The sequence below is a fragment of the Motacilla alba genome, chromosome 5 (assembly GCF_015832195.1).
Source record: "Motacilla alba alba isolate MOTALB_02 chromosome 5, Motacilla_alba_V1.0_pri, whole genome shotgun sequence".
In the NCBI taxonomy this organism is placed as follows: Eukaryota; Metazoa; Chordata; class Aves; order Passeriformes; family Motacillidae; genus Motacilla; species Motacilla alba.
This window is the reverse complement of record NC_052020.1, coordinates 1,596,465-1,620,645: the sequence shown is the minus strand read 5'-3', so window position 1 is coordinate 1,620,645 and position 24,181 is coordinate 1,596,465. Positions and strand designations below refer to the sequence as shown.

At 37.0% G+C, this 24,181-nt stretch overlaps 1 protein-coding gene across 4 annotated transcripts in view; it reads left to right on the top strand.

Annotated features, from left to right (window-relative positions):
* Positions 1-24,181, top strand: part of GAS2 (growth arrest specific 2) — an 86,351-nt gene that overhangs the window by 15,954 nt on the left and 46,216 nt on the right. For 2 of the 4 annotated variants that reach the window (XM_038138797.1, XM_038138798.1), the window contains exons 3-6: positions 1,866-1,990; positions 17,596-17,737; positions 19,636-19,655; positions 21,652-21,781. In XM_038138797.1, coding sequence (XP_037994725.1) covers positions 1,866-1,990; positions 17,596-17,737; positions 19,636-19,655; positions 21,652-21,781 — 417 coding nt within the window. The remainder of the gene's footprint in view (positions 1-1,865; positions 1,991-17,595; positions 17,738-19,635; positions 19,656-21,651; positions 21,782-24,181) is intronic. The other 2 variants (XM_038138799.1, XM_038138800.1) reach the window with 2 other exon arrangements.

Here is a 24,181-nt window from a genome sequence, read left to right as displayed (position 1 = left end):
TTCATTCCTGGCTTCATTTAATCTGGAGATATGGCAAAAATATTATCAGTTAGGCATAAGCTAACTCTGCATGTCTGCAGTGCTACTACTGCTCTTTTGCCTGGAGAAGTCATTTATGCATACAGGAGCTATAAAGTGGCAAATAGAATCAAGTGGGAATAAAAAAGGGAAAATTTCATGTTGAACAGATATTTCTGAAGTAAAATGTGTTAAAAACCTAAGTTTATCTTCAATGAAAAACAGAAGTGTGCTGTATCTGAAGATGGTTTGCTGCAACAATCCTTATCGTTTTTATCTTAACCTGCCAAACTGAAAATACTCACATTTTGGGTTGTGCCCAAAATATACTTTAGCATCTCAAAGTTTTCAGACAAGGGCCTAGAGAAATCAGCTTTCCTATAGCATTTTTAAAATCTTACTGCTTTATAATGGTGCTATCTTCAGTATTGTGACATGGAGTATCAGGTTGCAATGTATCAGCAAGAAGTTCAGTACTAATGCATATACTTAATTTTTGTTACTTTTGAATGTTATTTCCCCCCCTCTTTTCTTGGCAAAAAGATATGGGAAAGCTTTACTTTTCCTATTTTGTTTGACAAAAAATTTCAGTGAACTGGTTCTAAACAGATTAATTTTTTCAGTTTCCAGACATCTCATGGAAGCAGGAGTGGACGTGGATGGGATGAGGAACCAGTCTCACTTCAGTTTTTAAATATTCTTCTTTTTTCTTTTTTGGCACATTAGACCATTGTTGCTAATGCATGCTGAGTAACAGCCTGTGAAAAATGGTTTAGTAGTGTTATTTTCTAAATGGCAAATTTAAATACTGGAGGGAAAAAAATGCTGTCATAACTGGAAGAACAAGAATTATTCCTTGATGTTCTCTTGATATGAGTGGAAGCTAAAAGGGCTGAAAGATACAGTGGCTTGTCAACATAGTGTCCAAAGTAAAGGAAAATTTTCAGTAGAAATATGAAAATGAAAAACCTTCAAAAGGAAATAGGAATATTTTTACTGAAGATTATGTTAAGATCCTGGAAGTTTAGTCTGGGATAGTAAATAATTCCCTTCCCATCTGGGGTCAGCATGCAGTCTCATCGTGGAGCATGTGATCCCCTCTTCCAGGGGGATGTGATTACATTGTGATGTAAGGTTGTCTGGCCTGCTGTAGAAGGGAGGACAGTTCCTGGCAGCTGAAGTACTGTCATATAGTGGGATATGAGAATTGATGAAGTTTAAAAGCAGGGAATTTTAGGTTTGTTCTTCTAGTGAAAATTTTGATCTGTGTGGCAAGTAGATGTATAACATGAAATGTTATTCTATGTTATTTTGTTGTGTACCTAACTTCACTTCTGAAAAAGAACATTCATAGGGGCATTGCAGTCACTGTCTTGTCTACTTCTTGCAGGATAAAGATTTAAGAGTCTACTAAAAGTATACCACTCTTTCATTTTTGACATGGTTTTTTACTTCTGTTACAAAATCAACTCTCAGCAATTCATGCTATAACTACACATGCACACTGGTGTAAACCATTTTCCTGCTGTACTCTCTCTTTTAAAACATTATGTTAAAAGCACTGGATCCTCATAAGTAAAGTGAAATACACGGGGTTGGATATGCTAGAACTATTCTTTAAATATCACATGCCTTCCTAAAGAAAGCATGGGGTTTTTTTCATAATTTGCTGTATATCTACCAGTAAAGTAGTATTGAGGTGATTCATAAAATAGTCAAAGTAACGCAAGTTTTTCAGTTTAAGCTTTTTTCAGTTTTGGTTTTTTTTTTTGATTTCTGTTTTTACACAAATGCAGTCTATACCATTGCCTGTTTTCTGCCATGTTAACTTTCTGTTTGATGTTCAGGTAGAGAAATAACAGCAGAAACCTTTATGGAGAAATTGGATAATGGTGCCTTGCTTTGCCGGTTAGCTGAGACCCTGCAGGAGAAATTTAAAGAAAACAGCTTTGATGCAAACAAGCCTGGCAAAGTAAGTGTTGGTCAGCACTCTAGCATTGAATATCAGTATCTGATGTATCCGACCATTTTGGTACTGAGGGTTTTTTTGAACAGTTAAGAGGTTTTATATGTGGAGATTCTGCAAATGTGTGGGGAGGAAATTGTTCTGTGTAGAAAAATTGCAATATGAAATTGATGGAAATAATGTTTATTTGGTATTTATTTAAGTATCTATGCAAAGCAGTTACTCAACAAGTACTGTAATATGTGGAGAATAAATAAATAAACCAGATCTAGCAGTGGGATGTGGTAGGCAACAGTGAAAATATGATCCTTGTATTTATTTTCAAGGGGAATATTAAGTAGCTGTGGGACGTGTCTTCTCCTCTAAGAACAGCTCTAGGGAGACCAATAATAAAACTCTATAGTTAGTTTTGGTGCCTTGAGTTTAAAGATCCTGTTGGTGTACTGGGAGGGGTTTCAGTAAAGAGTTGAAGGAATTATACGGAAAATGTGAAACTTAGAACATACTTAGGAGTTTTGGAAGGATCCGTTTAAGGGCTTGTTTGAATACAACCTTGCTTTAAATTAAACTGGTCTCATGGGACAGTCTCACTGGGAAACATTCAAGAGTGCAGCAAGTTCATTTCTTGGAGAAGTAGAATTAAATGGTTGACACATTAACACATTCAATATGAAACTGTTCTTATAGTTTTGGTTGCATTCAGGTACATCTTCCTTGAAAGCTAAAACAGACAAATAAAGAATGTGTTAAAAAGAGGCCAAGAACAGAAATCACATAATGCATTTTCTGCTCGTGATGTTTCGTAACTTGTCTGTAGGAAAAATTAGGGCATGGCATAAATTTTATCAGGTGGTCTGAGAACTGACAGTCTTGTGTCAGTTGCACCTGTGTAAGTTGTTTTTCTTGGTTCCAAGTTCATAATTGATGTTGTAGAAGAAATTGTCTGTCATATTTCCTAGTTCAAATTATAATCAAGTCTTTAGTAGAAGTATTGGGCAGCTTTGGAGTTTCTCTTCATAATATGGTCTGGCTTGTCTTCACCTAAGTGTCATGGTAGTTTCCAAGTGCGAAAACACATAGGGCAGTCTTTTTGGTTGAGCCTAGGAATTAGCTAGGCAGAAGGAAGAGTTACTTGTTCTGTTTTTTGTGTTCTAAGTTACATTAGAAGGCAATTAGACATTTGCAGTCCCATATGTGGCCGTTATTTAGATTTGTTGGTCTTTATTTATCAGGCTGCTACAACTGACAGTGCATTTAAAGGGAAAAAATCTACCTCACTGCTATTTTCTCAATGTGTGTTATTTCATACTTAGAAAGAATTCAAAGAAATGGCAGAACATTAGATTTGTATCATTGTATACTATTAGGGAGCTATTCATCCTTTCAGATTTTAATTCCCTGTATAGCACTCTTGGGCAATAGGACTAGTCTTCGTGGTGAGAAATCTGAATTTGTGGTGCCAAGAACATTTATGAGGAGACAGTGCTGTATGAAATTTAGCACAGAAAGAATTCCACAGTCTCCCCTGAATAATTTTTATGCTTTTCATTAATAGTATATGTGGAATTTTGAAGCCATTTGACCCTTGCTCTAACCATATATGTAACTTCAAAATTTTTTTAGATAGAAGGCAGCTATATAATGATAATGATATAAAATTAGCCAGAAGGATCAGTTTGCTTGCTGCACCAGCTTGCATCTGTGTGAGGAAGTCATGATAAGGATATGGTTAATGGAGGGAGTGTGTGTAATCTTAACTAAGGCCTTCCACACGCTTGAAGATCTGGTCTGCTTTCAAAAGCAAAGTTTCACCTTCTCTGTGAACTTGTTCCTATGGAAAAGCTTCATTTCAAAACCTTTGGGTTTAGTTTTGTCTTAAAGAAAGATGATTTATCCTGCTCTGATTGATTTGAATTCATCATGAAGCTCTTTGGGGCTGTCTGGCCAGTTTAGCAACAATAGTAATAGATTTAAGAAGGCATTAAAAGCTAATATTACATGCACCAACTCATCAGTTTTTTTTGCTATAATTCCCTAAATTCATATTGCAATACCCTACAAAACAGCAGAGGTTAAATCCTATTGCTTCTGGTTTAGTAGCTTGTGCAGTAAGTTTCAAGTCAATGTCAGTTTTGCAGTTTGTTTGTTAACTAAACTGTATCATTCCCTTTCTTATTAGTGAGCATTGGCCTTCCTTCAGATTTCAGGAGTCCCCTAGGCCAGCATCAGCTATTTTGAGTGTGGAGTAAATTGGGAAAACAGACGTCAAAAAAGTTCCAAAAATATTGTGTTTTCCAAATCTGGAAGGAAGATTGTTATGTTGATATCAACACTTCCTTTCTTTTTTTGTCATGTGGAAACACTTGTGGATACTGAGGACTTTTTCAAAATGCATAGGAAACTACTGGTAATGTGACTTTGGGGATAGAGCTTTAAGAGACTGAAAAGGAGATTAAACGGATTGTGATGAAGAAGTAGTCTTCTTTCCTTAAGAGTCAGAGGCAGGGGAAAAAAGGCATAACTTGTTATGCATGGAGGAAATAATGGAGTTGCTTTTTATGAGTGACTGGATAGGTTAGGATGCTTGAGTGTGGAAAGAGGGGCATGTGATGGAACTGGCAAAATCAGGAATGGTGTGGTAAATGGTCAGTTTCTATACAAAAACTATGGGACATTGAATGAAGGTAGGGGAAGCCAAACTAGAAAAAGGGGAACCTTTTTTACATACAAGTTGGAAAATTTTTGTCAAGGAGTGTTTAAATTGAATAAATTTAAAAGTAAATACTGAATAAGGTATTGGAAGAGAGATCTTTCGGAAGGCTGAATGCACAGAAACCCCACCCAGAGGAGGAAGTCCCTATAGCTGATAAGTTTAGAAATTGAGAAAGCATAAGGGTCACTCATAGGTTCTGTGTGTTATTGTTTCTTGGGGTTGAATACCCTGCTGGCTGTGCTGGTGGACAAAGGGAAATCCTTCACAAGAGTCAAACTTCAAAGAAATTATTTTGAATTATATTTGGATTTTCTGTTTCTGTAGAAAGCCTTTTTAGGACTGAATCCCTGCATCTAAAAATACCACCTGGGCCACACTCCACTTTGATATTTGTTTTTCAGAAGAGTGATGTGGAATCTGGAGTACAGGAGTTGGGCAGCCTCTGGTGCTGTTCAGGCAGTCTCTGCACATTGCTATTGTGCCTAATGCCATAATAAGCACCTTTGGCTATTGTAATAGGTACTCTGTGTCTTCCATTACTCTAGCTGCTTTGCTGTTTGATTGGTTAATATTCAGTAATATGATATTAAAAGCATTTAAGTTTCTAAAGAGGAAGCATTTAAAAATTCTTCATTTCAGAAGATGTTAGGTCCTAGGATTCTTTTGCAAATCCCAGAAGACAAAGTTCTTCATCGTTAAGCAGCTAAACCATGCTTCAAAACCTGATAATTCTGAAAGCATTGATGTTGTATCTGATCCTTTGCTACAAGCAGACAAAATTTTTGAGTCGTAGATGAAAATGGATTTTTTTAAACAGGGAGGGCAGTTTGACTATATAATGTATTTTCCAAGAATTAATTTTTTTCCTCTTTCTGGAGATTTTTAGACTCATAAATCTAATAATGAAAATTTATAAAATGACAAGGAGATGACTGGCATCAATCTTAATAAATGCTCAAGATTTGTATAGTAGTAAGTTGTTGAAACAACCTGTGCTGGTGCTAATGGAGTACTGTCTTGAAACTACAGGCTTATTTTTATACCAGCAATTATTCCATGAGAGTAATTAATGTTGCAATATGCCATATTGTAATTTTCTCCCATCGACTTGCATTTCTTCTCCACGGTCTCCTCTCAGTATTTTACTTTTCCTGACAGATAGTTAATTTGAGAATTTCACAGCTGTACAAATAAATTCAGAGCATCAAGACATGTGCAGTATGCACAGAGCCCACATTTGATTTGGTTTGGCTTAGTTTAGTAAGACCAGTAAAAAAGATTTAAAAATAAGCACAAATAAACTGTGTTAATTGTTATTACCATTTTCTTAGTTGTGCAGTAGTGTGCCCACCATCCTTGGAGCTGCTGATATATTTACAAACACTCCACTTAAAACAATGAAGCTTCAACCTGCTTCATGAAGGTGAATTATCTTCGAGATATGTTATGCGTTTTCAGAGTTGCAATTAGAAGAATCTGTACCAATCATTCAGAATTAGATCTGGAATCTGGTTCTTGCTCTTAGACCCCAGATGGCCAAGCTGAAAGTCTGATCTAATCAATATGGTGGTTCTATTCATACTGTAGGCTTCAGTTTCTCAAGATTATCTGTGTCCTGAAGATGGGATGAATGTATGGTGCTCTGTAAACTTGGTGCCTTGAACCTGTCTGCCCAGCGTAAAGAGACCTCAGCTGCATCAGTGATGTCAGGCCCAGGTCCCCTCTGTTAGTTGTAAATCTGACTCTCCAGCTGAGGATTTCATGCATAGGGCTGCATCAATTGTTAGGCCATGAACAGATCCTTTATGGTCTGGAGCAGCAATTTGCTTTTCTGCACACTTGTACTTTCTGGACTTATTTTGCAATAAAAGCTCATGGAGCCAACTTCTAATCATATGCATGATAGATATGACTCTCAGTTACTTGGGAGGATTAAAAAACAGCAGCATTGTCTTTTTGTGTATTAATCTTTCCAGTGGCAGACTGATGTGGGTGTGAGAGGGAAAGAATGATCTTGCAAAATGATTCACAAGTGCTGATCCATCTAGAAGGAGTAATTTCCACAAGACCGTAAAGCTGCTTGTTAGAGGACTCTTTGTATGTCTCTCAGACGTGTCAGTAGCTTGCTCGTTCAACTGGCTGGCTACCAGGTTTCTTGCAGATATTGTAGGATTTGTCTGCAGTGGGTCACACGCACAAACCTTCTGCGCCTCAGCAAACACTCCTACAACTAAAGTTTATGCTTGCAGGAGGATTGCAGGGTACCATGGAGTGGTGCTGCCCATCAGACTATGAAAGCAGATTTCTGACCAATTCCAGGGTATTATCTGTTTGTCTGCTTGGCATGTTCCAGGTGAATACATTGAAAAACTACTTAAAAAGATTCTAAAGACACTTCAAGCCCTGCACTGTGTTGGGAGCAGAGCTATACAATCCTGGAGGCAACACCAAGACATCATGTGTCTCTGGATTGTTCTTCTCATTGGTACTTCTTGTCCTTGGGAAGGCATGGTGTGTTCCCTTGTTTGGCTAAAGAGCACTGTATGTGAACTGGCCTTGCTCTTTTCAGTGATTCTCCTGCACACCTCTCTCTGCTCCTATTTAACATTGCAGAAATAACAAGAATTTGCATTGCAAGCTAATTTTCAGGGGAAAAGCAGGGCAGATTTAAGTATTTAACTACTTGGTAGTCCAGCTTTGGAAAATATAATGATTTGGACTGCAATACAGGTGATGAGGACCAAATTTTGATTTCTAATAATATAATTTAACAAGAGAACACCAAGTTTTTTTCCAGAGATTTTTAATTAACATTGACTTTGTATGGAATGCTCATACTTAAACACTTCATAAAATTTATGTTAAACCTGGATGTTTTCATAACATTTTTGCCATTACTTCAATGTGAGTATTAAAGATAGGGATGGCATATTTTCTGAGAGAAATTTATAAAAAGCCATTTTTAGATTTGCCGGATTTTGCCTCTTACATGAAATACATTGTTATGTTCCTATTACTTATTTTGTTAAGTATTTAAAGCAAACTGTAGACATCCATGTAACAGATCTTTCTATTTGGCTTTTTATTTAGACTATATTATTTATTTAGACTATTTCTGTTCCAGACTGTAGGAATAGTCTGGAACAGAAATGTAACAGAGATTTGCATGGGAATCACCTTATAACTTGAGAAAACATAATTTAGACCAACTGTCTCCAGTTTACAGTGCAGTTCTTAGGTCTAAGTTAATGGTAGCAGATCTCTGGAAATAATGAATGAGGAAGAACTGCAGAATTTGATGCAATTACCAATAGTGACTCCTGAACCAAGATAAGCCAAAATTTCTGAAGCAACGGGAATACTGAGCATAAGTAATGACTACAATGCCAAGAAGAAAACAAAGTCCCTTTAAGGCATAGACATCAATTTATAGCTACCATAATTATGTTTAATTTGTTTATTTAAATAAATATTCAAATTTGTGTTTGTTTATGTAAATCAACCCCGAAGGTTTCAAGTACACAGTAAAGATTTGCCCTTAACTTGAGGCTGATTTAAGGCTGATTTAGAAATTTTGTTGTATAGATAAACACTCCACCATGTTTTTCAAATAATGAAAGTTTCTAAGTTCCACACCTGTTTAGAATTCCCTGGGCTCTAGCAGTTTCCTTGTGGTTTTTAATTGGAAAACTTGCAGAAATTCAGATTCTTCATCATAACGCAAAGATGCATTTTTTTCTCAAAAATTAACATCCAGGGCATTGGAGCATCAGATTTACCTGCAGTGAGGTGCATGCTAAATTCTTCCTGAATGTTTTCAGCATCTGCATAAAAATTTCCTCTTTGTTAAACATCTGAAAATTGAGAAAGCAAACAGATAAAGCATCTCGAAAAATTCTGTATTTCTTTAGACTGCCTAGATATTTCAGAGTCTTCCTTGACACTTGTCTCGGGAGGTAGTGCACCATTTGGAGCTAATCTTGCAGAAGAGGTCTGGAAAACCCTCCCCTTGTTTTGCACTTCAGAAGGTTACAAAATGTGAGGTTGCTTATTGGGAGAAAACCAGGTGGAAGAAGAAGAGGAGGCATAATGGTAATACAGCTGTATATCCACCATCATCAAGGAATTTGAATGTTCTTATGTTTGCTTCTTATGTTTGTTATTTAGACTGACAGTGAAAGGCTATTCATTATAATTCCATAGATCAAAGTAATATGTTATTTGACCACACTGTCAGTGAAATTATGAAAACCTTTTCAATAAGAAATTTTAGAACCTGTAGTGTTTTGATGAACTTCAACCATTTAGTTAAAAATTTTTTGAAGCATTTGCCTTAGCTTGGGCTCTTCTGGAAGAATTAAGAGGTAAAGTGATTTTGAAATTGCTATTACTAAAATTAGTTGCTTTTGCCAAAATTCAGTCGCTTTTATGCTTTATTTTGAGAGAATCATGTCCCCTTTAGGAATGTGATGTTTGATAAAACATAATTTGATAATACAAAAGATGCTTTCAAAAATATGTCCCATGAAAATCCATAGGATTTGCAGATTTCACCATTTATATCTCATGGAAATACTTTCACATCTCATGGAATAATTGGTGCTTATTGGCATGTTCATTCACAAGTCATGCTGTGTGACAAAGAAATGCAATTCTCCTGTTGATTGCAACCCTCCATTTTTTTTCTCATTTAAGTGCAATAAAAATGAGGGAAATTCAGAAACTAGGATTCTTTTTGTCTTCTTCAACTGACTCTTTGCTAATTCAGCTCTGATTTCTGAGGTTGTGATGGGGAAAAGCTCAGGATCATCTACCAAGGATAAGGTGTAATTGCCCTCTGAAAGAGCAACTGTGAGAATTGCCACATTCTGTTCTAATCAAATGTTTCTGAAGAATTCCATTATGAAATGTCAGTTTTAAAAATACCCATCTAAATGTTAATTCTGAAACCCAGAGATCTGAGGAAAAACTACAGTCCATTTATTGAATGTGAATGAACTACTGAAGCCCTGTTTTCATGGATACTGTAGAGAGGTGTTTGCCATGGCTTACCCTAGTGTCTCTCTTATTATCTCTGTTTATAAAATCTTAATGCACTTAAAAAAAATTAATTCAAGTCTCTCTCTTGAATGCTGTCTAATTTTAGTCACTCTATTTAATGCTATTATAGCGTTAGAAAAAAACAAACCACCATTGATTTTTGCATTTGGCCTGCTAGCATTTTCAGAGTAGCAGTAATGGCTTTTAATTTTTGGTGCATACATTCCTGGAGTTTGCAAATTACTTCTTCAAGCTTTTGAAAGACTATTGATAAAAGTGAACTTGTCAGTAGGTATGGATATGTTAAAGACATAGATGCCTAGAAGTTTTAAAAGACAATTTATCATCCTCCCCTGTTGTAGTTGCAGGGACCCCCGTGGCAGGGAGGAGTGATGAATCTGACTCCATGTTCTCAGAAGGCTAATTTATTATTTTATGATACTATATTATATTAAAAAATGCTATACTAACCATATTAAAGAATACAGAAAGGGTACTTACTCAATGCTCAAAAGCTAATAATGAAAACTCGTGACTCTCTCCAGAGTCCCGGCACAGCTTGGCCCTGCTTGGTCAAAGAGTGAAAACAACTCACAGCAGAACCCAATGAAACAATCTCCAAACACATTCCACATGAGCAAAACACAGGAGAGGCAAATGAGATAAGAATTATTTTCCATTTTCTTTGAGGCTTCTCAGCTTCCCAGGAGAAAAATTCTGGGCAAAGGGGTTTTTTCAGAGAATGTGAATGCTACCCTCCCCAAGTCTTTGGACCAGAGTGACCTAATCCCACCCCCAGAGACACAAATGGAGTGGGAAGGAACAGCGTCTGGCACCTGTTGAGCTGGGCTCTCAGCTGTGGTCCTCCGTGAGTTGTGCTCTGCACTGCAAGGCTCCTGGCTCCTGTGTGCCCCCCTGGGTTAGCCAGCCCCTGAGAGATGGCCTTCTAGCTCTGACAGACTTTGGGATTTTGCCTCAGTGTGTTGAAATGCACATATCCTTAGACTACATTTAAATGACTTATTAGTCAAATAATGAAGTGTGCTGTAGCTGGTGAATGAAGCTTCTGACTTGCTGCTGACATTATTTACTTATGGGTATCACAGTTCATTGTCTGTGGATTGAATAGTATCTTGTATTCCTTTGCTTTCTGGCACACTGCTAGAGGTAAAAGCTGTATTGTTTCTGTGAAACTAGTTTTTCATTACTATGTACACTATCTCTTTTGAATAACCAATCTTTTGCTGTGTGATAAGTAAGCTGTGTCTTGGACAGAGACCTTAGAAGAAAAAAGACATGAAAAAATGCTTAACTTTTAAAATTACATTGTGAAATTAAGTTTTTTTTCTATATATGCTTACTCTTAAGAAGCTAACGCTAGTGCCACATGAAAGAATGTGTTCTACTTTGACACCTAATAACATGGTTGAAGCATTAATTTAGTCCTGCAGTTATTTGAATGTTGAAGTCAGTATATTTCTGTAAAGCCTTGATGACGTTAATTATTTTTATTGACATATTGTAAATATGTTAGGGATTCCAAAGTATTCACAAATGTTTTCTTAGAATCTAGAAAGTTGATAATGAGTGATTTTTGGCTTTTGTTGATCTCTGCAGTTATTATATAGGGTAAAAATCTGGTCAACACATGATCTGTAAATTTGAAATCAAATTTCCTATTCCATTAAAATGGCATGATATGACAATGTAAAGACTATGTTTCACTGAAAGACAATGTTTTGCTGCTTCTTAAGTGAATTGCTTAGGGGTGCTTGCTTGTTGTATGTTCAATGTTATTTTTCATCAATCTAGAAGTTGTTCTTAGTTCTATGTCTGTGGAGAAGTTCAGTTTTGTTTTTGTTTTTTTTTTTTTTTTGTCTCCTGAGCCTTCAGAACTTCCTTGTTGAGTTTTCGTATTCTAAATTTGCCCCTGAGTTTAAATTCTATTTTGCACCTTTAGGAGGGCTGAGTGGTTTATATTTATTTTCTTAGTTTGGTTGGTTTTTTTTTTTTTTTTTTCAGTGGGAAATGCCTAATTTTAAATTCTGTATATATATTTCCATATTCTGTTTTACCTGTGCATTTAGCACATTTCTTTTGACTGTTGGTCCAGTTGTTTAAGAACACTTGAGCAAAATGAGGGAAGAATTGAAGGAGGAAAAGGATTGGTACTGGCCACAGAGCTAAGTTAAAAGGCAAATGGTAGAAAGTTTTGAAATAAATGCATGTTCTATCTAGCTGATACAATCACATTTCAGTAGGAATTTATGCTCACATAACACTAAATGGCCTAGCAAGACACCACAGCAGCTAGGTACTGCATAGCATAATTTCCCCTCCACACCCCCTGTTTTGGTTAATGTAGGTCATCAGGAGATAAAAGCAAATTTTTCCTATGACTACCTAGTAACTGTAACCCTCTTTCATAGCAGACAAATGGCTCATCTTTTTCTTTTTATTCAAGCATAAGTGATAGTTCAAAATGTCCTGAAATCATCTGTTCAAAGAGGGAAATGTGATGAACAATCTTCAAAATATGGGTCAAGTCTAAGTCTGCCATAAATAAATGGGGATTTTAGCATGTGTTTGTGAACTCGTTTTGAAAAAGCAGTACAGAAAATACATTTTTCCATGTGATTTCAGAGCATCGATGTAAGAGAGTCCCTTTTGGATTCAGAAGTGAACCTGACAGCATTTTTCCAGGATTGCATCATATGTTTCACTCGCACTTTCACATCCTGTATTAAACCACATGCATGCACGTCAACAAGACAAGATTGTAAAAGGAGTGTGACTGGGGAATTGTTTTCCTGATACTTGATAGGAGTAATTGCAGCCACTGCTGCTTCAAAGCAACTGTGGTCATACTATACTATGTCAACAAAAGTCAGTTTTGCCATGTGGAAACCTAATTATTTCAGAATGATCTGTTAGAAAGCACTTTTGAAATAGTCAGGCCATTTATACAACTCAGTAAAAGATATTTGTGCATGAAACCTTTCTTGAATAAAAGCTTTCATGTGTTATAGTTTGAGCAGTACAGTGACAGTTTTGGAAATATTAAAAAAGTAGACCTCTGTTTAAGAGGTGGTAGGAAAATTTAGTAGGTGATTAGAAAATATGAGTATTTCCCTATAATTTGTGTGATAAACCTGGTAGGGCTATTACTGAATAGAAAAGAGGGTGAGGTTTTTTGCTGTTCTCTTCAGCAAGACCCTAATACTGTGGGAAACGGGATGAAACTTTAATATATTTTAGTGAAATCATGCAATGTCAGGGATGTTTGTCTGTGTAGTATTTGCTCCAGAAAATGACTCAAAGCTTTTGTGATCTTTTTGGTCATTAAATTATGTAGCTGTTGTTTGCAACAATGTATTGTTTTTACGTGTGGTTGTTTGTCACTTGTGAGCTGTTTAGGACGTCTGTTAATCAAACTTTTTTTCTGTCACTATGAAATAAGGAATATCTCAAATTTGCTCAGTTAAGTGTGATGTTCTGTACCTAGACTCTTACTATTTGCTGTAAGTAGCTTTTACTACCAGAAATGTGCTTTCGAAAGACACTGTAAAGGAATGCTCTAAGTTCCAGGACTGTCTAAGCTGCATAGTGAAGCTAGGTTAAATGATGTGTTTAAAAGTCTTAGCTGTCAAAGCATAGAATTGTAATTTATGTGTATGAAATTTCAGGTGATTACTGACACGTAAACCATCTGTTCTGAATTGCTCTTCTTGAAAGAAGTTCTACGTTCAGTCACTGCAATATGCATAAATCAAAAGATACAAAATATTTAGAACCAGATTTATTAATGTGTTGTTAGTACTGGGGAGCAGCAGTGACCCAAGGGCACTAGGGGTTTTCTGCATTCCTGCCAGGCATTGCAATGCTTTCCCCACGGCTCCTTGGAAGCGAGGCAGTGCGGGTTCTCCTGGCTATCTCCTCACTCCTAGCTGCTCCTGTCCTGCTGCAGGCTCTGTGCCACACAGCAGGTCCTGGGCTCCAGGACCAGGGCTGGAGGCTCGCTCCTGTGCTGGGCTCAGGGCCAGGAGAGCAGATGGGCTGTGCCCACACTGAGCCCGAATCGCCACTGAATGCCAGATGGCAGCCACCAGTCACACACACAAGAATGTCTTTGTTGTGATGTTTAGTTTGGGGATTTTGGGTTTTTGTTGGGGGGGGGGGGGGGGGGGGCAGGGGGTTTGTTGTAGTTTTGGGGTTTTTTGTTGTTCAATAGTTCTCAGGTAATCTAAGTGGTTTATTACAGGCTTCCAGAACAGTGTTCAGTGTCCTTAGCTGGATTTCAGAGAGTACAGGCTATTTATTATGATTGTCTCAGCACAAAGCAGATAAAGGTACAGAACTGCCTAGAGCTGGAGAGCCTTGTGGAAGCAAACAAACCCAGTATGATGTCACTAGCTCTTCTGAGCTTTTCCTGGCATTAGAAACAGAAGTTTTTTTTCTTGGAGAAGACTCACTAGTTTTCTGCAAAGGCAAGCCTGAGAACACGGACACTGTGGAAAAATCCAGAGATGAGAACGGAAGAGGGAACTGAGAGGTGACATGATTTGACACTGCAGGTCTGCTCTTACACGTACAGTAACTGTGTCCTTACCTCTTTTCCATTCTCTCTGAAGTTCTTATGCACAAGTCTGCAAGTGCCAGGAATACTGGAGCTGGCTTCTTGGCATCTTGTTCCTGTCACAGTAGTGTTCATCCATAATAGAGCATCCGAAATTTGTGCTTTTAATTTGACATATAAAATCAAAAATTACAAAGAGTATAGTAGTGTCAGATATCGTTTATTTGGTTCCCCTTATGTTGACTATTAACTCAGTTGATTCAACATCTGTGTATCACTTCAGATAATCTGGTCCAAGCAGAGATTATATGGAAAAAGAATTTCATTCAGTTTGATTTTCTTGTTGTTAAACCAATTTAGAGCGGCTGATAATTTGATTCAGTGAGAATATGATCAAGAATGATGTGTGTACAGTGGATGTTTTATGTAACTGGATTGATAGAGGGCTATGAAATGTCACCTCTTTGCACCTACTGACAAGATGGAGTTAACTAGAACGTACTGAGTATTTCTGATTCCACTGAAGCACTAAAAACCACAGATTAATTGTCAAGACTTGAGGGAATCAAAATACCTTAATAATTGTGACCAGCCTCTCCTGGGACCCTGACCTGCACTCTCTGCCCATGGCCCTGAACCTCCCTTTTACCTCATCCCCTGTTCTTGCCAGAGCTGTATTGTGAGCAGACCACCTCCAGCCTGGCTGCTTGCTGGCTGTCATGGCTAGGTCAGTGTCTGCTGCAGCCCTGAGTCCAGCCTTGTCTTCTGCTCATTCTGAATTGCCTTCCCTGGACGCACTAGACCCGACTTGGCTCTTTCCCCTCTAGTAGAACAATTGTCTAAAGCTCTTACGTTCCCAGCATTGCCTTTTTTGGGCGCTCTGGGACTGCACCATTGCCAGTGAGGGCTGCCACTGCCTGTGCTGCCTTTGCCCCTGGATTATCTTCCCTCATGGAGCAGCCCAGCTTTTGCTGCTCTCTGCCTTTTTCCCATTTTGCTTTGTGCCAGTCCACTCTCCCTGCCCGCTTTGCTTGTTCCTCTTTTGCACTGCAAGAGGCACGGTTGGGTTGAACCTTCTCTGGGAAGTCATTCTGAAGAAGGGACTTCTTTAAGGTTTCTGCAATGTTTTAGTGAAAAATCATGAATGGAAGTCCTGTTTTGACAGCTTTCCTCTGCAGCCTGGACTAGCTGACCTTCTTCTAGCTGCCAGAGACTTGTGAGACTCCTTTTAAAAGAAGTGGGTGTACTTTTAAGGCTATTATAGTTAGAGACTATATTATATTTGTCCAGTTAAAATCTCCTGGGAAAGGGTAGGGACAGACAGAGATGGAGCTGCATTGCTTCTTCCTAAAGACTAAGTCACCCTGAGGAAATTCAATGGGAGAAACTGCCTGTAGAGTGTAAGTATTTGTCTCAGAAGAGATACTCCTTGTTTCTTTGAAGAAATCAGTGTAATATGAAAAGAATGCTAGCCCAAAATATGTGTCTAGTGCTGACACCTTTTTATTAACTTTTTTCTAAGAAAAGAAAAAAAAAATCACTGATATGTAAGGGGCTAAGCATTTATTTCAATTTTTTTTTCTTTTTTTCTCCCTCCAGAAGAATGGGAAGGGGGAGCAATAATGTTTTGAAACTTCACTGTGATCTGATCTGTAAGAGTGTTCCATATCTAGAGCCCCTTGAAAGAATTCATGTTGTATCAGTTATTTTTATTTATTCTGGATTAGAAAAGAGCTGTTTTTACTTCCCTGCTTCCTTCTTGCTTTCCCCTCCTTGGTCCAGGAGGTGATACGGTATCTGTGGGCTAGGATAAGATTTTTTTGTTTAAAATAACATGCAAAATTGGTTGGTGTTTTATAGAAAAACAATAATATCTCCTTGCAAATAGCTTGAACCATAAGTTAATTTTTCCAAAAAAAAAAAGGAAACATAAATTGAGTAATTGGAGTAAAAATCATGGGGGAATGAAAGCTAGATGGTAACTTGAGGAATAGATTTAATTGCATAAATCTCTGAGACATATTTATCTGGCCAAGACAATCTGTTAGTCCCCATTGACATACTGGTAAGTACAGTGGTGATTATGCCTGCAGTTGTTCTATTTTCAGTTTATTTGGCTTATTGGGTAGATAGCAGTGAGTGGCTCAGTGCATGTAGGCATATTCTGCCATTACATTGCTGCTGTCATATGTATAATATTTAAACTCCTTCTAAGCTGAGTTTAATACTGATATTATTATACTGCCGTTCTAAGGGGCAGCCTACTCCTGTGTCTTTTGTTTTCCCCGCTCTCCCCATCTTAAGCTAGGAATGAGTAGAGACAGAATATTTTCAGTTTTCTACCTCTTAGCTCACCTTAGATTGAGTAACTACTGATTCCAGACAGAAGTAAAACTTTCATGAATCAGCATTGGAAAAACAGTGCATTCAAATCAATATAAGGTCTGAATGCCTCCATGATGTGGGGATCCCTGAAGTTACATAGCAACAGTGTTTAATTTTCTGTCTTCACTTGGCCATGTAGTACAGCTATTTTTCATTTGAGGAAAAGAAGCCTTAAGTCAGAACTAAATGCTAAGGACTTCTTTTTTGTGTGTCTCAGTAAATGTACCAATGCAGGCAGCAGGATTGCTGTAGTAATTACTCTCTTAGGTACAGATATTGATGCTGTATCAGTAGCATCCTTTCTGATATTGAAATCATGTAAATGGAACTACTCTGGTACACTGAGAGCCTGTCTATAGACCTTAACTTTGTACCTGCTAGATTTACAGTCCTGTGTTGTGCACTGGGGACTTCTGGGTGTTGTTAAACAGGAGACAGTGACCTTTCTGAAGTGTTCGTAGTCTTTGGGCCTCAAGACCCATTCCTTTACGCTATGATTACCTCCTAACATAGAACTGAAAGCAATTCCCCCTTAACTGTGAGGAAGTCCAGCTCCTAGTTTAAAGTCTGTCTTTATAATATTTTATTTTTTTTTTATTCAGTGCACTGGACCGAACACTAAATCCAAAGCCTGTAGTCACTAATGTTCCTAAGAAGTAGCTAATGTTGGTTCAGCTCGCAACTTCATTGCGTGGACTTTTGGGAAGACTTTTTGGTTGAGAACTTCATGCTGTTAAATTCACTTCTCATCCTTCTCTGCTTGGAATTCTTTAATGGCCAAGGAAATAAGTTGGTGGGAGTTGCCCAGCTATGCAAATCTTTCATAGTGATTTCATAATACTTAAGTATTATGATAGCATGTATCATTTAGCTAAATAAAGAATTCCTGTTTTTCAGACCTTACCAGTTCGGAAAATTCCATGCAAAGCCAATGCTCCGTCAGGGTCTTTTTTTGCACGGGACAACACTGCAAATTTCTTATCTTGGTGCAGAGATGTAGGTGTGGATGATACCTGCCTGTTTGAATCAGAAGGTTTGGGTATGTATTTCTTTATTCTTTATGTAGTAGTTGGTCATTTAAAATAACTTTTCCTTTGCGTTTGGTCTTGAAAGACAGAAAGACTTTTAATAGGTCTTGACTCTAAATCTGACTTTTGTTTGACTGTGTTAATTCTGCTGCTTGTCTGTAGAATGAACAGATGAAGTACACATCACATGCTACTCATTTAAGTCAATTTTAAGAGGAACTTAAATGAGAGAAAACTCTTGCTATGTTTTCTTGCACACAAATGATTTTTCACCCCACACATACTTTTCTGAGCATGGAATGCTGTTCCTTAGTTCAGTGTATACCATTTGTACTTTTCTGTTTTGGGAGAGTAGGATACAAGTGCATGCACAGTTCTGTCTGCAGACATTTGGCTGGTTGTGGAGATTTAATGAATTGTGCAGGAGGCGAGAAGATACAAAATTTTTCTGTTTCCCATGCTGACCATTTTTCCCAGCTGGTTCCCTTGTGCAGTTCTGGACAAAAATTATCCAATACTACTGCTTCATGGTGTTTCATGAAAAGAATTGTACTGCTCAGGAAATCACTGCTCCAATACTACATAGTCTTCGTCATTTTAACTCTTCTTTCTTCGAAGGAAGTCTTACGAATCTTGACTTCACAGTTTTTCAGCCAAATCTCATGAAATGAAGAGAGCCCAATGTTTGTTGTCTGAAATCAGATAAAAGTGTAAAGCAGTCATGGTGACAGATCAATTTCTATGGAAGACAAATGAACACGCTGTGCTGAAGCTTCTTTGTTCTGTTGCTGAAAAAAGCCTTTGCCCTGTTGAAGCTCTTACATGTGTTGTGACTGATCTAATCCCATTCTTTTACAATCTTGTTCTGCTTCTGTAGTCTAGCACAGATATTTCTGAGAGAGTTTTTCTTTTTCATTTGTCTGTTCTTTAATCCTGGGAAGTTTTTTAATTACATTATTTTATATGTCTGGGAGAAAATGCTTGGCAGAGGACAGATTAGTATCTCAAAGGTGACAAATAGAAAGCTGAATATATGTATTGCCTCTGTTTTGTTAATTAAATCTTTAAGAGGAAATTCTTATTTGATATGGTAAATCATGTTGAAGATGAACAATAACTTTAGTTTCAATGATTTGAAATGAAGAAGTTGGACATTTACCTAGGAACAAGAAGCTTGTAAACACCAGGAGATGCAGACCTCCAGTGCCTGAGAGAGGCAGAAGAACCTCTGGTTAGTGGAATACTTCAAGGTATTTGAAGTTTGTATTGCTGTGGTAAGCCCAGCTGTTTGCCATTGCTGCACAAATCTATTGTGCATTTTTAAGAAATTAGATCTTGTTTAGAGATGGAATTGACATAGCTGGAATACATAGCTGGAATACATAGCTGGATATTTCCTGATAATTAATTTTCACACATGCACAGTGCCTTGCTGACCATAGTAAAACAGAGTGCAAATACACCTGGAAAGTGTGTTCCAGAGGATTTCCTGTCTCAGGAAACGGAAGTGAAATACAACTGAGTGCCCAAACCTGTCCTCTATTTTGCTTGATTATTGACTGATCTTCTTCACTGAGTAAAAACTAGATTCTGAGGTTTTTTTCCCTTATTGTATAATGTAGTAGTAGAAAAGATTTATGTTGCTTGAAATAGGATTAGGCCTTGATAACATTTTTGACCCATTTTTCTGAGCATGAGAAGGGGGTGGTAATAATGCCTTAAAAAAAAAGGTAAAACCAGTAGCTATTATTCTATTATTCTATTATTCTCCTTCAGTTAATCATTAACTCAAAGTTTTGCTATTTTGAGATTTTCCTAATGCATTAGAAATAATTATAAATCTTAACAGTTGCCAGTCTAAAGCTTTTGTGTTCCTCTCTCTCCCACAAATCACTTCACCAATGCATAGGAAGCAATAATTCAGCAAAGGTAAGTAATATCAAAGGCTCTTTTCAAAGTAATGAGAAATGTGTGTGAATGACACTGCCCCATTGAATTCTGCATTTTTTTGTTATTAATTGTGGTAAAATTATGGTTACAGAGGTAACCATTTTTTGTATTTTCTTCCATTTCTCCCCACAGCTAATAAACTCAGTAAATTGGTGTGTAAATTGTTAGTGATAATGTGTCTTTTTTCTGTCTGTTTTGGAGAACCTTATTGTATCAATGTTCTCAATTGAGTGGATTTTTATCCTCATTTTTTTCTCTTATTCTGTGTGCTTTATGGTATGCAAATACTGTGTTATTTAATTAAAGCTACATAGTAATATTTTCATCATGCTACTGTATCATATAAAACATTCCGGAGGTTTTTTTTCTGGCAAATATATATTCTAGAATCATAAGAGTGCTTTTGAAGATCTAGTGCACTGAAATACTTGAATGATGGATTTATGGCACTGATGAAAAAAAAAAAGTACCAAGTAAATTAGAGATCAGCAAAATGAAGTCTATAATGGCTAAGAAATTGTTAATTGCTATTATTTCTCATTACTTAAAAATACTCTCTCATTGTTGTAAGTTCTGAAGAAGTCTTTGAGATCATGCAAGTGTAACTGCACACAAATGCAACCATCACTCCTAACATTTTAGCTGAAGTGGTACAAAGGTATTCCTCACTGGAATGGAGCTGTCTCAGACAGAGACTAGAGCAGACAGGGGCAGTCCATGCCTGATGAGCATGCAGGTAAGTGATGTTAGTGGGAATCTTGAGTATTCTTAGAGGCTGGCTTCTGCAAAGGGTTAACATTTCAGGGCTGATCCACACAAGCAGGTGAGCAGACCTATTCAGGTCGTTTTACTCCTGTCCTTCACTTGTGGACTAATTTAGCAATTTATGTAATTATTTAAAGTTAAGCACAGTTTCAAATGCTTTGTTGGATTTGGGCTATTCAGCTGAGCTAAACAAGGAAACAAGATTGAAGTCTTCAAAATAAATAGAAGGAAAAGTAAATAGAATGAAAAACAGAGGTGCTTGATATACCAATAGATATGATTATGCTGTCTAATCACTAGTTACTTTAAATATCATTGGAAGAAAACAGTAGAGAGCTCAAAAGTTTGAAGACTTGTACTGCTAATTTGTTTGTAGTCTATAATATGGTGTAGTTTGACTTGCTGAATGTTATCATGCTTTAACATAGGTTAACATGCAAACAAATTGGAAGCACAGTTTCCTGCTAAGATTTGTAACACAGCCAGAACTGACTGGTAGCAATTTATCCATAAGTGCAGAGACATGGCAGGAAAGTCTCCAAGTTAATGCCTTTGCAAAGAAAAGGTGGCTGGGGTACCTGATGTATGAGCTGCAGCTCACACATGAACATCTGTAAAAGTTATAGCAGCACAGTACGTAGGGATAACCTAGAGTGCTGCAAAATAGAGGGACACCACGTGTGCTCCCTGCACTCATTGCCAAATTTTGCATGCTTGTCATATTTTTTACTTTTAAAGTTAGTGTATTTAAAGAAGGAATTAGCTTTGTTAATACCAAAAATTGTGATCCAAAAGCCAAAGTTTGATCATCTCTGCAAATCTTGAGGTACAGTGTCATTGAATGGTCTTCGATGTATCAGATGTGGGACTCTGAACATGATGTGCTAACTCTGTCACGCAGTGTAAGGATATTAATACTGCCTTTAACTCCTCTGTTCCCATAAATATACTTTGTAAACTCCCCTGTAGGGAATAACGCGTGTAGAGCTTTAGGGCAGCAGATCCCCACAGCTCTGGTAATTTTCTTAATGGAAGCAAACTAGGTGGAGATATTTGTAATTTTGCTCATTCCTGAAGAGTATAATACTGAAAGAAAACTCTTCTTGGTCAAATAAGAATGGCAAGATTTTCATGATTGCTTTAGTTCAGTGAATGTAAAGCATAAGTTCTGAACTCTTTGTGGTAATGGAGTGTTGTTGGATGATTATAGGATCTGGAACCAGTGAATATTCTGCATCTCTTCCATGATAAAGTCTACCCAGCAAGAAAAGGGTTTGCCACTGAGTGTGCCAGCATGCTGATATGTCATCTGTTTTGGGAGTTGTTGGATGCTGTTGATGGTTACTGTTTTGTGCTTGTATATTCTATGCACCTGTACACACAGTATGTGACATGGACTTCTTTTGATGCAACTGATTGATTTGAGTTTCATGGACAGGTTTCCTAAATAAATGCATTTAGTATTTTAGTGGAAATAGTAAACTAAAATGCAAACACCTCTGATCTCTCTTCCAGCATTGTTGGTTTAAAGGTTATTTAAAAAAATACTCAAATGTTGCTTGCTTAAAAATATTTTATACATGGGGAAAATTATTTTTAAAATTATTAATGTAGTTTATCTGATTTCAAGATGGAAGTTTTTTTCTGTTCTTTTATACTGAAACATCTACATATTGTAACACCGTGTTACAATTTACTTGAAGTTGCATCAGAATAAGATTTTGTCCCATCTTTCACAATTCTTTACTAAACTACTCATAATATTACTGAATATGTCTCATTTTGAGGACTATAGAAGCATCCTAGACTCTTTGTTGTTACCACTGGATTTGCATGTTAAACTAATGAATTTCAGTAAATTATTAGTGCTCAGATGATCTCTGTATCCCTTCTACATTGATTCTTTACTATCCTTAGATCTAGTATGTTTGACACCTTAATTGTTCAGAGATTTCCATAAGTGATTGGGCTGAAATGGGGCAGGGAGTGCAGGGGAAGCACAAGTGTGTCATAGCATAACTCTGATGCAGAAGCAAGGGTAAGTTTGTTGTAAGTTAAGAGAGTGTTGACAAAGCAATATTGGAGTTTTTTTAAGAACAAAAAGCCTTCTGTAGGATCAGAGTAAAATTTAAAGGTAAATGTGAGAGACAATATGAAGAAGGACCAAAGGACCATCCTTTTGGAAAACTTTCCCTAAACCAGTGTGAGTTCTGATGGCAATTGGAAGCCTGTGATAATAATTAATAAGGCACTTGGTAAAACTCTTTGCTTCTAGTGGGATAAGGAATGCATTAGAAACAGAAGTCATATTTACTTTTTATGATTCAGCAATGCCTTATATCTTAATCTCTAAAACAAAAAAAAAGTTTATGTTAGAAGGAAGACTGACTTAATTAAAAATGGTTTATAAAAGTGTTAGGAGCCAAGATTTGAAACTTGGCAGGAAGTTGTGAGAAGCTTATTTCTGTATTGTGATTGGATATTCTACTAATTTAAAACAAACACAAAACCACAAACAAAACAAAACCCCTGAATGTTGTTGTGAACTTTCAGTTTAAACCTGTTCAGTAAACACATGGACTCCATGTACATTGTGTGTTCTGTCTTCTCACAGTCACAGGTTCTAATAATGCAGAAAGCAGAGGCTGCTCCTCCTCTCCTTCTCCTGGTAGCATCCAGGCACTGAGGTGAGAACCTCTGGGGAAGCACAAAGGTTGAGTGAACATGAGAGGAATACCTGTAAAAAGAGAATGGGACAGCAACAAGATGGGAGCAGTGTGAAGAAATGTTATTGGCAGAGAGAAGCAAGGATAAAAAAACTTCCAGGAGCTGAAAAGGAATTATAGTTAACAAAGAGTGGCAGGGGGTAGCATGTAAAGATGCAGGCAATGAGGACAGCAAATAAGAAGCATTTAAAGAGATGAGATGAAAAGTGAAAAGGCAGGAGACCTAAAATAAGCTAGACTTGTTTGCACTATTTCTTTATCTTCCCATTGCATTCTTGTCAAGTAAATGCCATCAGTGAGGTTCTCTACAAAGATGGATATTTCCATTCATTTTATGCAGGGGATCTGCACAAAATAACATTTATTGGTCTCTGAAGTCCCCAGATACATATGCTGTATAGTCCTCAGGAATGCTATTATCTTCTCATTAGAAGCACTGTCTTATGAGATGACCTGATGTTTGTTTTTGTGGTTGGTTATTGCCTGCACACGTCTTCATCCTCTAACAATGATGTCACTGTGCCACATTGTTCAGTGTGAAATGCATGCAATGTGTCTAGATTATGTTGAGTCAGACTTGATAAAGGTCTGTGAATTTTGTTTGGGTAGATAATTATTTTATTTTTTAAATCAAATTTTCTTCTAGCTATATTTATGGATCTTTTTGCACGTAGTGGTAGTTGAACCTCTCTTCTTCTTCCATTCCAAAGTCATTTGGATGTACATGTGTATGAATTGCAATTTACTTGGTTTGACTATTCCAAACCCAGTTTATTCTGTTTATGTTTTGGGGTATGCCTTACTTCTTAAGATCAAGTTTTATTTTGGGGCTGTCACAACTGGATTAAAACCAAAATAGCAGAATATACTTCTAGGGTCATGAATGTAACACTTTAAAAATACTGATTACTAGTAAAGATAAATATTTAATGTGATTACTATGTTGTGGGAAGGAAGAATATTGAAAATAGCTGAATGTCCAAGTGTTCATCATTTATATTCTTAGTAACAGAT